Source organism: Diceros bicornis, chromosome 6 (assembly GCF_020826845.1).
Source record: "Diceros bicornis minor isolate mBicDic1 chromosome 6, mDicBic1.mat.cur, whole genome shotgun sequence".
Taxonomy (NCBI): Eukaryota; Metazoa; Chordata; class Mammalia; order Perissodactyla; family Rhinocerotidae; genus Diceros; species Diceros bicornis.
Genome location: NC_080745.1, coordinates 26,402,361 through 26,417,277, shown reverse-complemented (window position 1 = coordinate 26,417,277; position 14,917 = coordinate 26,402,361). Strand labels below are relative to the sequence as shown.

The window sequence follows — 14,917 nt, the reverse complement described above, 5'->3', positions numbered from 1 at the left end:
GCATTCTAGTGAGCTTCATTTACAAAACCCACCTGGGCACAAGTGGCTTGAGGGCTGCACTTTGCTAATCCCTGCGTTAGATAATTTGTTGATCTTTTTCTTTTTAAGTCAGATTTATTCAGCTTCTTAGGTACAGTAAAATTCACCGTTTTTAGTGTGTAATTCTGTGAGTTTCGACAAAGGCGTAGTCCTATAACCACAGTCAAGATACAGAACAGTTCTGTCACCCCCAGAATTCACTCGTGCGCCTTTGTAATCAACCCCTCCCTCCACTTCCAGCCCCTGCTAACCATGATGTGTTTTCTTTCCCTATAGTTTTGCCTTTTTCAGAATGCCATATAAATGGAATCATATAGTATAAAGCCTTTTGAGTCTGGCTTCTTTCACTTATCATAATACGTTTGATATTCATTCAGTAGTTTCTTTCTTTTTACTACTGAGTAGTAGTCCATTATATAGATTTTACTAGGGTTTGTTTATTCGGTAGTTGAAGGATACTGGGTTGTTTCCCGTTTTAGGCAATTATGAATAAAGCCACTGTAAACATTTGCACACAGGTTTTTGTGTGAATGTAAGTTATTTCTCTTGGGTAAATATCTAGGGGTGGGATTGCTAGGTCATGTGGTAAGTATATGCTTAACCTTGTAAGAAACTGCCAAGCTGTTTTCCAAAAAGGCTGTGGATCTTTCTTTTTCATTGATTAGTGATGGGCTCCTGATTTTGGCAGCAGCATGGCACCCAGCAGACAATCCATGTCTCATTTATTACTCTCTGGTAACAGTAGAAGATAATGGCTACCAAATGTCAGATGCAGTGACTGTAGAAGTCACTCAGTATAATCCGCCTTTTCAGGTAAGATTTCTATCTGTAAGTTAAATTACAAAGTGACAATAACATTGAGGGTTTTTTTTTTCCCTAACCATTACATTGCAGGGTCAGATTCTTTGAGAGATGATTCATCTATAGGGCTTGGAACTATTTTAAAAGAGCTAGTTTATAGACTTTATAGACACTGCATTTCATTTGCCATCTCAGACTCATTCCTTTGCTCATCCTTAGCTGAAGAGAAATGCGAGTGGAAGCAACTGACAGCAAGCAGTTTGTTTCTTCTGCTCTAGCTCTGTGAAGGGATTATCGTCATTTCTGTATTATTGAGTGGAAAGAAAATGATGATGATGAACTACAGAGTGGAAAATAAGGAAACCTGACAGGAATTGGGGTTTGATTTTGAGCCCTGTATATTACAGAAAAATCTCCTTTTTGCTCAAAGTAGCATTATATTTGTAGGCAACAGCATTATATAATCCTTAAAGTTCATGTAAATGATGAAAAGGTAAGATCTCTCGTTTTAAGCTTTTTAATAGCAATTAAACATATTGTTTGGGCCGGCCTGGTGGCTTGGCGGTTGGGTGCGCGCGCTCCGCTGCTGGCGGCCCGGGTTTGGATCCGGGGTGCGCAGCGACCCGCCGCTTCTCTGGCCATGCTGGGGCCGCGTCCCACGTGCAGCGGCTGGAGGGATGTGCAGCTACGGCATGCAGCTGTCTACTGGGGCTTTGGGGGGAAAATAAAGAAATAAATAAAATCTTTAAAAAAAAAAGTTATAAACATATTGTTTAATAACTATGATGTTCATGAGGGAGAACCGTAACAGGTGTGAATTCGTTTCATTTAACCTCAAGTTGTATCTAATTCTGTTAAACCCTTATTCTTGGTATGACTTGTTTAACTGAATACTATAAGGAAATCTTTTAATTTGTTGTTTTATTCCAAAAAGAAATAAACCTTATCATGTATTCTGATAATGCAAGAAAAACAGTATTAAAATTTTTCAGACAATGCAAAAGGGTATAAAGAAAACAATTTGAGAATTAAAAAAACATAGAATCCCATTTTTACTGTTTTGGTTGTAAAATTACTTCATATAATAACAAATAGTATCTCATTTTTAGCATTTGCTAATTTTGTCATTTAATTAGGTCTTATTTCTATTTCTGGTTTTATATGTGAACAAATTAACTCAATTTTCTTGTGCTTGATATAGTGACAGTGAAGTAAGAACCTAAATGTTTATCAGGGATCATTAATAAAGTATTTACCAATTTTAAAATAAGTAATATAATTAATCCTTTTATTTTCTTTCTCACATTTGTTATAGGCTTCTAGTTAAAATCTTAACACCGTGGAAATGTTTTCAAAATTTGCTAGTTATTTGCAACTCAACAAATGATTTCTCTAATTGCTACTTATAAACTTATTCTGTCATATTTTGTAAATCATCTCATGGGTAGTGTTTAAGTTTTCACAAGGACAATCAGTGAATTATCATTTTATGATTTTTATGAGATAGTGTACAAAAATGTGATTTATAAAATAATGCAAACAAGTATTTTTGTTTTAATTCTCATTAAATGTAATCTTAAATTTAATTTTCAGTCTGAAGACTTGATTATGTGTCGGTTGATGGTCCCAGACTTTTCAAACCAGACTGCCTATCTGTATACTGAAAGTGCTGTCTATGTGTGCTCCACAGGAACTGGGAAGTTTTCTCTTCCTCAGGAGAAAATTGCCTTTAATATACAAGGTACAGTAGCAGTTTTGGAAAGCATGATTCTGAACTCATTAGTCATTCTTAGTAGTTTTTGTTCTCTTTCCATAAATATTACTTCAAAAATGATTCCTACAAGTGTTACTGAGACATTCAATACCACACCTGTAGTAGCTGAAATCACAACCCTGCTGAAAAACCAAGAGGGTAGTAGAATTCCCAAACTGTTACATTTATGGTCAAAAAATAACGTTTTTCCCAGAAGAGGCCAAGAAGGAAAGACTGATGCTAAAAGAAGTAATTGTTTATTCCTAGTTAGTAAGAGTGACTTATTCAAGTTGATGTTCTTTAAATAAGTTTGTCTAGACCCCTGGATAAGAAGAGTCCCAGGTGCTAGACTCATGCAAGGGTACTGGAAAAGGGGTGAGTGGTCAGGGGGAACCAGCCAGGAGTGAAAAAAAGCCAAGCAGATAGTCTAGTCAGGATATTGATCTCAAGGGTTTGTGCAGAGGGCAAAATCTAGGTGAGGCAACAGGATGGAATCCAGATTTTTTCTAATCCCAGCACAAGAGCCTTGAGTATGGGTAGGTAGAACTGAGCAAGCTTAGAATTTTGTTTTGCTCATTGGCTTGCTCAATAAGTCAAGACAGAATTGGGCAAGAGGACTCCATTGGATTGAAAAAGCTCTCTTCTGAGTTTTGCAGAATGAATAATTGTTTTTTGGCTTACCATACTCACTGCTTTCTTGCAAGGCTAGTTTTTATTGTCCTAAAGCTAAAGGGCACACAGCTGCTACTTCAAATAGCAACAGGTTCTTGACATTTGATCTGGGATTAAAAAGCTGGGTTCAAAGTAGAAGGAATATTGTAAAGGAAAAAATATGTTCTTAATATATCAAGATGATTTTCTGCTTAAGGTGGTAGATTTTAGAAAGCATTTTTTAATGTATATTTGATTGTATATTTTTCTTTCTTATAGGGGATAGTATTTTGGGAGCTGGTTCCTGTGGTGGTATTCCTATCTTTTTTTCTAGAAACAGTGGATTGGTGTCTATTACTTCGAGGGAAAATGTGTCTCTGTTAGCAGAAGACCTTGAAGACTCCCTAGCATCTTCAGTTGCTGGACCAAGCAATGAGGTAACATAGTTCCATAAGGTTTTTAAATTTTTGTCAGTGTATTTCCCACAAATGTTTAAAAAAATCAGATAGTTTTAAAAGAGTTGTGATAAAAACATTAGTTCTTTTATCTCCCTCGTCCCCTTTGTGTCCTCTTTCCCAGAAGCAACTACTTTTAAGTCTTTTACCTGTTTCTTTTGGTGGTGTTCTCCATATTTCTAAGTAATATGCATATATTGCTGTTTCATAGTTCACCAATTTTAGACATCTGTTGATTTCCTATTATAGAAGATGAGGATTTGGGGTAACTTATATTCCATTCTCTGCCTTTATCATCCCAGTGTAAATTTTTTTTCCTTTGTAATGGTGATGTGAATATTGTTTATGGTTCACTGAGTCAAGTAATGTACTGATTACATTTCTTTTACTATACAACTTCATGTGATTCTTGGAGTATGTAACAGACTAATTTTCTATTTGCTTACTTTTCTTTAACATCTGGCTTAATCTTCCAAGACCCTCCAGCAGCTCTGTAAATGCCTTTCAGTATAGTTTTCCCCATAGTCAAATCTCCAAACTCTCTACGCCTACTGTCATCCTGGAACTTTCCTTTCCATTGTCCTCAAATCCTCTCCGGCCCTATCCCTGCGCCACAGGGATTTGCCTCATCTCCTCTCTGCTCCGCCAGTTGCCATTCCTACTTCTGGTTTCCATCTTCATGGGTTGTAGTTGGAATCATAGATGTTTTGGTGGTTGTGTTTGTTTTTCTTCTTATTATCCTGGGATGATTTTTGAGAGGGAGAGTGGTAAAAACCATCAAATTTTTTTCTGTCATCTTGAAACCTAAAATACCCTGATCCTTAAGATTGTTGATAAAAATCTTTTTTTTTTTTTTTACAGGAGACTCAGATCTCTTTTACAGGGGGCTAAAAATAGTTAATACTGTTTGGGATAATTTCCATTTGAATAGTATGTGAAATATAGACTGTTTCTGTAATTTAAAATTAAAATGATGTGGTACAATTTCAACAGAAAGTAATTTATTTACTTTTATAATCATGTGGTTTTTGTAATACTGCTGTATGTCTGAAGTTATTTGACAGTATTCCATTTCTTTTAAAGTTTTCTAAATTCTTGTTCAAGCTTGAAATCAACCATTATGCTTAGTAATATACATTGTGATGAGTCACATAAGAGCAAACCTATAAAAAGGTTGTGTTGGTTATGATGAAATCTCCAAATAATTTTATTCGCAATAGAATCCGTGAATTATATGTACCCTTTCTACAGGACTTTGGTTGATCGTTGGTGCATTTGTCTTGTTGCAATAAATGTCTTAAATACATAGACCATTGGTACAGAGGATAATGAACAGCTTCTGTGTCTGTGTTGTTGCTGTCATAGGCAGGTCCAATTTTTAGTCCAATAATTAAGAATATTTTGATACCTTCACCTCTAAATTATAGTTTGTTATTTTACAGAATATGGTTTTTGAGACCTCTACAAAGAATGAAACCATAGCCCAGGAAGATAAAACCAAATTGCTAAAAGCTGCTTTTTTGAAATACTGCAGGTATAACAAGTTTTTTAAATTATGGCTTATTTTATGTCTGAGCACACATTTTACTCACATATGCTACTTATTTGTTGACTGGCAGGAGCAAGTTGGAGGAGTGGTACCATCAAGGAGAAAATGTTTTTCTGAGCTTTAGCACTTTAACAAACTGTTATCCTGAACTTGGTAGTCACAGGAGGGTTCCAGCTAGGCTAGGAAAAAAACATGATGTAACATACCCTCTCCACTTAATGAAAAACAATGTACCATTAAAAATGATGATCCCAGGGGCCGGCCCGGTGCCGCAGGCAGTTGAGTGTGCGCGCTCCGTTGCGGCGGCCCGGGGTTCGCCGGTTCGCATCCCGGGCACGCACCGATGCACTGCTTGTTAGGCTGTGCTGTGGCGGTGTCCCATGTAAAGTGGAGGAAGATGGGCATGGATGTTAGCCCAGGGCCAGTCTTCCTCAACAAAAAAAAAAAAAAAGAGGAGGATTGACATTGGATGTTAGCTCATGGCTGGTCTTCCTCACCAAAAAAAAAAAAAATGATGATCCTGAAGATTGCTTGCAAGCATCTTTTATGTGAAATGTTAAGGGAAATAAGTTGCACGCAAAGTTTTATTGGTGTTATAAAGGAATTAGTCTTGGCCTATGGGTTGGGTTTTGCTGTGTACGAAATCACCACAGAACTTGGTGGCTTATTTACTAGAGCTCGTGATTCTGCAGTGTGGCTGTTGGGGCTGGGCTCAGGTGGCCATTTTACTGGCCTGGTCTGAGCTCACTCATTGTCCAGTCAGCTGCCAGCTGTCTTGGCTAGACTTGCTCACATTTTGGGGGCTCTAGCTGGTCAACTCTGTCTGTTTCATGTGGCCTCTCATCATCTAGCAGGCTACCCTGGCTTTGTTTACAATATCTCAGGGTTCCAGAAGAGGCAGGAGAGTAAGCCTCAGTGACAAGTGCTCTTCATGTCTTTACTTGGGTCACATTTGCTAATATCCCATTAGCTGGAGCAAGTCACAGGGGCGAGCCCCCAGTGGGAGGGCGCTCACAGGGAGTGTGCTAAAGGGACGGGAATAATTGTACTCAAGTCTGTCATGTTTGCTGACCTGATACTTCTGGTTTTAAGGCAAATTCAGTCATTTCAGTTTGTCCTAGACATGTATTCTGCATATCAGGCATTCTGGTACCTTCCTTAAAAGGTGTAGTTAAATTCATATTTGAATAAACACTCGGGGAAATTGGGATCCAGCCCTTGCTTGCCCCTAGTTAGCTGTGTGAGTCTTTGGACAGATTGCATAACATTTCTGGAGTTCTGTGTCTTCTCTGTGAGGTGTTCGGTGGGGTGGCAGTTGGAATGTATGAAGGATTATTAGTTTCTCTAGCAGATCTTTGTTTTGAAGAAATATTCAGGGTTTACTACCTCCATTTCCTGCAGTTCTTAGCTTATGATCCCGTAATCCCACGCATAGTGGTGTCTGATGCGTAGTGGCTCACTCTCACAGAAGGGTTAACAATGAGACTGTATAGTGCTTTACAGTTTAAAATTCTGTGCCATCATAATGATCTACTGAGCTTGGCTTCTTGTCCAGAAGAGGGCACCATTGGACAAGTTTTTGGGTTCTGTTTTTAAATAGTATTTTTTTGTGTGTGAGGAGGATTAGCACTGAGCCTATATGTGTTTCCAATCCTCCTCTTTTTGCTGAGGAAGATTGGCCCTGGGCTAACATCCGTGCCCATCTTCCTCTACTTTATATGTGGGATGCTTGCCACAGCATGGCTTGATGAGCAGTGCATAGGTCCATGCCCAGGATCCGAACCTGCGAACCCTGTGCTGCCAAAGCAGAGTGCGCGAACCCAACCATTATGCCACCGGGCCTGCCCCCTAAATAGTATTTTTTAACCTTGTTCTGTTGCTTGGTGTTCAGTCTTACTGCCAAGATTTGGATTAAAATGCTGTGATTTTGTCTTGCACAAGTTTATCCTTTAATTAACAATTTTATCAGATTTGTGGCATTTCAATGATAATGGAGCAAGTCATCATGGTCATTGTATTAGTTTCCTGTGGCTGCTATAACAAACTACCACTAATTAGATGGCTTAATACAATAGAAATTTATTGTGTCACAGTTCTGGAGGCCAAAAGTTCAAAATCAAGGTGTCAGCAGGGCCATACTCCCTCAGACGGCTCTAGGGAAGAATCTTTGCTTGCCTCTTTCCTAGCTTCTGGTAGTTCCTGGCAATCACTGGCATTCCTTAGCATGTAGGTGCATCACTCCAATTGTCTCTATTATCACATGCCCTTCTTCCCTGTGTGTCTGTCTTCATATGTCCTTCTAATAACAATACCAGTCATTGGATTTGGGGCCCATCCTAATCCAGTATAACCTCATCATAACTTAACTGATCATATCTGCAGAAATCTTATTTCCAAATAAGGTCACATTCTGAGGTTCTGGGTGGATGTGGATTTTGAGGGGGCACTATTCAACCCAGTATAGTCATTTTTCTAAAGGTTTTACAGCGAAGATTATTAAGCACGAAAAGGGATCCCTGACCTTATGTCCTGAGAATATAGTAACCTTAGGAGCAGTGTCACTGGGCCTCTAGCACAGCTCTGTCTTCGACTTATCCTGTTCAGCCTGGTTGAAGTACTGTGAGGTTAACAAGTAATCATTTCTGGGGTGGTGTCAGCCAATTGTGTTAAAGAATTAGACTCTTCACAAGTGGAATTGTGGTACCTTTAAAGCAGAATTTCTCAACCTCCTCACTATTGACATTTGAGGCCAGGTAATTTTTTGTTGTGGGGCTGTCATGGATATTATAGAGTGTTTAGCAGCATCTCTGGCTTCTTCCCACTTGATGCCATTAGCTTCCTTCTCCTCAACTTGTGACAGCCAAAATTATCTTCAGACATTGCCAGATGCTCCCTGGGGGGGTCAAAATTGGTAGATAGCACTCTAAAGTGTTATCTATTTAGTTTTTTGTTAAGGTAATGTTGCTATTTTTATAGCATGGTTTCTTTGAAATTAATTTTTTATTATTTTGGTTTTCATTTTACTTAATGTAAATGTAAAATCTTTTGTTCATGAGAGTTTTAAGAAACTTATTCTGTTGATTAAAATAGTTGATTATTGATTAATGTTGCCATAGTCAACTTTGTATTCCCATAGCTTGTAGCATAACTAGGTTTCCATCTTCAACTTGGCCTTTAACACTTTTAGGCAGTTTTCCTGTGTTTCTCCAGTCAGCTCCATCTCCTGTTCTACCAAGAGACCATTTCAACCCTTTTCTAATCTCCACTTTCTCATTTCTCTACTTTCCCTCCCACACTTAGCAGATGACTTAGCCTCCTACTTCACCGAGATAATAGAAGCCATCAGATAACAACTCCCTGTACTTGCACCTACAAACTTACCTGCACCCCAACTGCTTTTCTTCTTTCCCTCCCTATAAACTAAGAAGAGGTGTTTTTCTTCCTAAGGCTAATCTTTTTGTCTTTGTTTTGAATTCCACTGTTTCCTGCTTCCCTTGAGACTTGACTCTTTCAGTTCTTCCTCTCCTGTATCTTTGACCTTTCTTGTGCTGGCTCCTTCTCATCAGCTGTTAATCATATTTAATCTGCATTTTTAAAAAAGACGTGTCTTTGACTTTGTGTCCCCCTCTGAGCTATCACCCCTTTTGTTTGTTCCTGTTTGTAGCTAAACTACCCGAAGGGTTGTCTGCATTTGCTATTGTCTACCATATTTTTCTCTCTACTCCCAGCATGATCTTTTCTCCTTCTTTAGCTTCATTTGCTGAAGAAACATAGCTCTACCATGCTCTGGGTCATTATATACAAATGAAGATTGTTCAAAAGCAGTTGTGTATTCCACAGGCACCTCAGTTTCAACATATCCAAAACCGTGCTTGTCTTCTCCAAAGCTGATGCTTTCCTTTCTATCCCCTGTGACAAGTCCTGCTGTAATCTGTTCAGTTGTTCAGAGCAAAAATGTGGTAGTCATCCTTATACGTCGGATCCAATGAAGTGCCAAAATTTACCTCATAGACCTTTCTTTCTCAAACCTGTCTACTTGTCTCCTCTCTCCACTGCAGCTACTGTTAGTGGAGACCACCATCTTCTCCTGCCTGGATTTCTGCAATAACTTCCTAACTGGGCTTTTCTCCCTCCCGTCTGATCCCCTATCTCCATATCATGGTTAGAGTGATCTTTTGGAAAGATAGAACAGATCATGACACTTCCTTCTCAGTGCCTTCCCCCTGTCCTTAGGATTAAGTTCAGGCTCCATAACATGGATTTTTTACTCTCCTTTAGTTGGTGGTATTTCTAAGAGGTCTGCCCTGGAAGCTTTCTTTCCTCTCTCCTCCCTGAGAGATCTCATCCTTCCCCATGGCTTCTCCTGAGATACAGGCATACTTGCTTACAGGAGTGGCATGTGCTCTCTATGCCTCTGTGTGCCCTTCCCCATATTCACCCCAGCCTCGCTGCACCTCTTCTTTAGCCAGCAGGTCTGGGCTTAGCCACCTCTTCCTTCAGGAAGTTTTCCCTGCCCCTCTCATGGTTTCACTTTCCCTTCTGTGTGCTCTGTAGCCCTCTGTTCTTTCCCTGTCATAGTGTGTGTGTAACTGCTTATTTAAGTGTCTGACTCCTCATGACACTGTATACTTTGTGAAATGTTGGCCTGCTTTTTTTTTCTTTTGTGAGGAAGACTGGCCCTGAGCTAACATCTGTTGCCAATCCTCCTCTTTTTGCTGAGGAAGATTGGCCCTCAGCTAACACCTGTGCCTATCTTCCTCCATTTTTGTATGTGGGATGCCACCACATCATGGCTTGATGAGTGGTGTGTCGGTCTGCGCCCAGGATTCGAACCTGCGAACCCTGGGCCACCAAAGCGGAGTGCACGAACTTAACCACTACACCACCAGGCTGGCCCCATTGGCCTGCTTTTTAATGTCTTGTTTGTCATTCTGTCTCCAGTGCCTAGCATATTATAAGTATTCAACATATATTTGTCGAATTGATGAATGCTTGGTAGTCATCTCCCCTTTAAATAAATATTATTAAAAGTAATTAACTTCGAGCTAAAATAAGGGACTGTAATTTCACAATCAACTTTTTCTTTTTTTTTTTTAAGATTTTATTTATTTATTTTTTTCCCCCCGAAAGCCCCAGTAGATAGTTGTATGTCATAGCTGCACATCCTTCTAGTTGCTGTATGTGGGACGCGGCCTCAGCATGACCGGAGAAGCGGTGCGTCGGTGCGCGCCCGGGATCCGAACCCGGGCCGCCAGCAGCGGAACACGCGCACTTAACTGCTAAGCCACGGGGCCGGCCACACAATCAACTTTTTCTTGGTGAGCTTTGAAAATGTTTTGACTCTTTTAATACTTTTGTTTTCTAATTTTATTTCAGAAAAGATGTAAATCATGCTCAGATGATGATTGATGAGCTGTTTTCCTCTCCCTCCGACTTGGATTCTGATTGTGAACTGGACAGAGCTGTCACCCAAATCAGCGTGGACCTGGTAGACGACTACCCAGCCTCTGATCCACGATGGGCCGAGTCTGTTCCTGAGGGTAAGAGCATTCTAATTTTAATATTATGGAGTGATCTGTTTTGAGAAGAATATTCTGATTTATTAAAGTGTCTCTCAAAGCATAGTTTTTAAGTTTCTGAAACAATTTAATATTACTTCAATATTTTTTAAAAGGTTGTAACTTTCCTTTTGGTAGATTTTGAAAAGGGCTCAGAACAGATCTACATACTAGAATAGAAACTGAGGGAACACTGGAGCATATCCTACTTGTTCTGTCTGAAGCAGATTAATTAGCCCTACTTAGTTTTCTCAGCATTTATTTCTAGAAGGAAATTGGTGGCCTAGGTAGGCATTTGGTACTTATTAGCCCCCCAAATTAAATAATTTTGGCATAATTGCTGTATTTGGCTAATAGAAATGATAATTTCCCTGAGAGCGGCAGTGAGCAAATCTCAACATGTAAAGTGGGCGTCTTATGTCTTTCTGCCTGATGCTTTCTTGCCTGCCCTGATGACTGTCCCTTTTACACTTCCACCGCAGCATCAGGGGCACTCGGGGAGTTCCCAAGTACCAGGGAACTGTCTTAAACATCCATTTCTCTCCCTCATTTCCTACTTAGCAAGTTTGCTAAGTCTCATTAGAGACTTAGGAAGAAGACATCAGTGCTTACCTTCTTTCTTTGAGTGTTTCTTTTGAGCTGTCAAGCTTAGAATGATATATATGATTAAACTAATAATAACACATTTTGTGTTTTGAATAAATACAGTATGAATTGTATCAAACCCCTAAAATTTTCCTCTGTATTTTTTTTTTCTTTTCTTGGTCGGGAAGATTAGCCTTGAGCTAGCATCCATTGCCAATCCTCCTCTTTTTGCTGAGGAAGATTGGCCCTGGGCTAACATCCGTGCCCATCTTCCTCTACTTTATATGGGACGCCTGCTGCAGCGTGGCTTGATAAGCAGTGCGTAGGTCCGTGCCCGGGATCTGAACCTGGGAACCCCGGGCCGCCGAAGCAGAGTGCACGAACTTAACCCCTAGGCCACCGGGCCGGCCCCATTCCTCTGAATTTTTTAAACTCTTGGGTAATGTTATAAATATTGCATTGAACGGTTTGTACTTTCCTTTCGTATACAATTTTCTTAACTTTTTATTTTAATAGCAGTAATTATTGTAAAGCTGGTATGTTGTGTGTTTAAGTTTTGTTATTGTGTTTCAACAGAAGCACCTGGGTTTAGTAATACATCACTGATTATTCTTCACCAGCTAGAAGACAAGATGAAAGCCCATTCTTTCCTCATGGAGTTTATTCACCAAGTAAGCATCCCAGTTGCTGTGAGCAGGGTTGGCTAGGACACCTGGCTTTGCTATGCCTTTTGTCAGCTCTCTCCAGGACAGTGGGAGAGCCTTTCTCTCTTATTCTGAGGGGTTTCATTGGGCAGCGCATGACTAGTGATTTCCATTTTCTTTGCTGACTTAAAAGTAAATAATCCCAGGTCTGTGTGGAGGCCTAACTCCAAGTATAAAAGCTGCACTGGAAATAAGATTAAAAGAAGAAAAATAGTGTATTTTAGCAGAAATGCTGTTGCAGCTTCTCTTGTAACATCCTATGATTACCCTCCTTTTCATTCAGATTTCCTGTGCTTTTATGTAAAACTTAGGTTTTTCTGAGTTAATTTTGTATTATTAGAAAACCAGTGAAGAATATTAAAACGATGGCAGATTTTTATATATAGATTTTTCATGAAGTGCCATTAGAAATAAATCCTCATTTGGAGTATTCTTTTTTTGAGGGGATATCCCCCATTTATATTGAGCCTAAATTAGAAAATGTTTTCGCTGCTGGACAGAATTATTACACACAATCACCCATCTGTGCCTTGTCGATCAGTAGTGCTCCCAGATATTATATATCCAAATGAATTAATTTAATCCTGTTTTTGCCTATTTTTTCCAAAATCAGTAATGCCTTCAAATTAAAGAGAGTCTAGTCAATGCTGCCTAATAGAACTTTCTGTGGTGATAAGAATGTTCTGTGTCTGTGTTGTCCAGTACAGTAGCCGCAAGTCATGTGTGGCTACTGAGCACTTGAAATATGGCTGGTGCAACTGAGGAAATAATTTTTTTTTTTTTTTTTTTCTTTTGTGAGGAGATCAGCCCTGTGCTAACATCCGCCAATCCTCTTCTTTTTTTTTTTTTTTTTGCTGAGGAAGACGGCCCTGGGCTAACATCTGTGCCCATCTTCCTCCACTTTATATGGGACGCCGCCACAGCATGGCCTGCCAAGCAGTACGTCGGTGCGTGCCCGGGATCCGAACCAGCGAACCCCGGGCCGCCGCAGCGGAGCGCGCGCACTTAACCGCTTGCGCCACCGGGCCGGCCCCGAGGAAATAATTTTTTTTAATTTAATTTTAATTAACTTAAATTTAAATCACCACTTTGGTAGATAGTGGCTACTTTACCAGACAGTGCATTTCTAGATGATTCCAGAAATATCTTGACTGCTCCTAATCCCACATTCTGCTTCAATTTTAATGCATGGTTTGCCTCCTGTCTACTCATTCATTGAGTCTCTTTTTTAGTGTTTTAGGTGGGCTGTAGATTAATGGGAAAAAACACAGCATTTTCTCCTGATGTAATTAGTTAGTCAAATGCATCAGTTAACTATTAATACATTAAAAACTACCCCCAAACGTGGTGGATTAAAACAATTCTGTGGATTAGCTTAGCGGTTCGTCTGCTGGTCTTACTTGGGACCAATCGTTGAACTGTATTTAGGGTGGGTGGAGCTGGAAGGGCCTCAAGCTTCTCTTGCCTGACTGGCAGTTGGAGCTGGCTGTCAGCTGGGGCCACTTAGTTCTCCTCCGCTTAGTCTCTCATCCTCCTTTAGGCTAGACTGGCTTCCTGTGTTCTCAGGGTAGCACTCCAAGGAGATGAATTTAGAAGCTGTAGACTTCTTAAGGTCTCACCTCAGATGTCACATAATGTCACTTCCACATTGTGACACTGGTGCAAGTCACAAGGCCAGCGCAGATGAAAGGAGTTGAGAAATTGATTCTACCTCTTGATAGGAGGAACAGCAAAGTCACATTGCAGAAGGGTGTACATAGTGGGACGAGAGGAGTTCATGGCCCTAATATACCGCACTGAGGACGCACTAATTTATCAGAGCTCAGAGAGTTACGGAGCATGAGCAGTTACAGCATCTCTTGGCACAGCCTCTCTGGGCTTCAGAGACCCTAGTGGAGTCATATAGCTGTTAGTAGCAGTGTCCATTGCAAGGTACTGTCTGGGTAGATCTAAAAATCCCATTCTGGCCATGCCTTTATATTTTCTTTAATATTTAGAGCTCATTTCACTGAAGAATTTACATTAATAATTGGGAAAAAAGGTGTAACTAGGTACTTGTATCTAAGGAAATAATTCTGAGTGTAAGGCTCATCTCCTTCTCAAGCCAAACGCAGCACCAGCAAGGCCATGGCTTCATTCCAAAGGTGACGGGAAGTAGTATCAGTGCCTCAGGACAGCGTCTTGCCTCTGGTGTTCTGGTGTTGAGGGAAGCCTGTGTCCTCACATGTAGTGTGGAGAAGCAGCAGCAAGGAGTTCATGTGCTCCTCTTTATTATGTGGCTAGAATGATGTTAATATGTAGTTGTTGCCTTCCTGGCAGTGCTGCAACTCTGCAGCAAATAAAAGCAGGCGGTTGGGAGGCCATCACATAAAAACTACACTTTTGTGAGGGAACTAGGAAGTGAATTCAAATCAGGAAGACTATGTAGCTCTTATCTTAAAATAACCAGGTGAACTGGTTGAATAAATTAAGACAGATTGATTCAGTGAAATATTCCACCATCGTTAAAAATGAGGAATATTTAAATGTGTTGCAAAAAAATAATATGCTATCAAGACAAGATACAGAATAATATATATAGTATGACTCCTTTTGTGTTTTAAAAAAGATATCTCCTAGCATAAATACTGTAAAAGCGTATAAAGATATGAAGGAAACTTAACTGCAACTACGGAAAGGAGAAGAGTGCACTCTGGACTGGGAACGTGCACCTCTCTGTGCTGTTACATTTCCTAACCATGCGCATTTACTGTTCATGCCAGTGGGAATTCTCTAGGGATTTGGATTATGAACAATAAGGTAGATGATGCAAAGGATTAAAG

General features: G+C 39.9%; 1 protein-coding gene across 1 annotated transcript in view; it reads left to right on the top strand.

The window, feature by feature from the left end:
* The window catches only part of NUP133 (nucleoporin 133), a 53,052-nt gene that overhangs the window by 12,354 nt on the left and 25,781 nt on the right, over positions 1-14,917 (top strand). The window contains exons 9-14 of the mRNA XM_058543071.1: positions 705-852; positions 2,434-2,581; positions 3,524-3,681; positions 5,142-5,233; positions 10,625-10,788; positions 11,968-12,062. Coding sequence (XP_058399054.1) covers positions 705-852; positions 2,434-2,581; positions 3,524-3,681; positions 5,142-5,233; positions 10,625-10,788; positions 11,968-12,062 — 805 coding nt within the window. The remainder of the gene's footprint in view (positions 1-704; positions 853-2,433; positions 2,582-3,523; positions 3,682-5,141; positions 5,234-10,624; positions 10,789-11,967; positions 12,063-14,917) is intronic.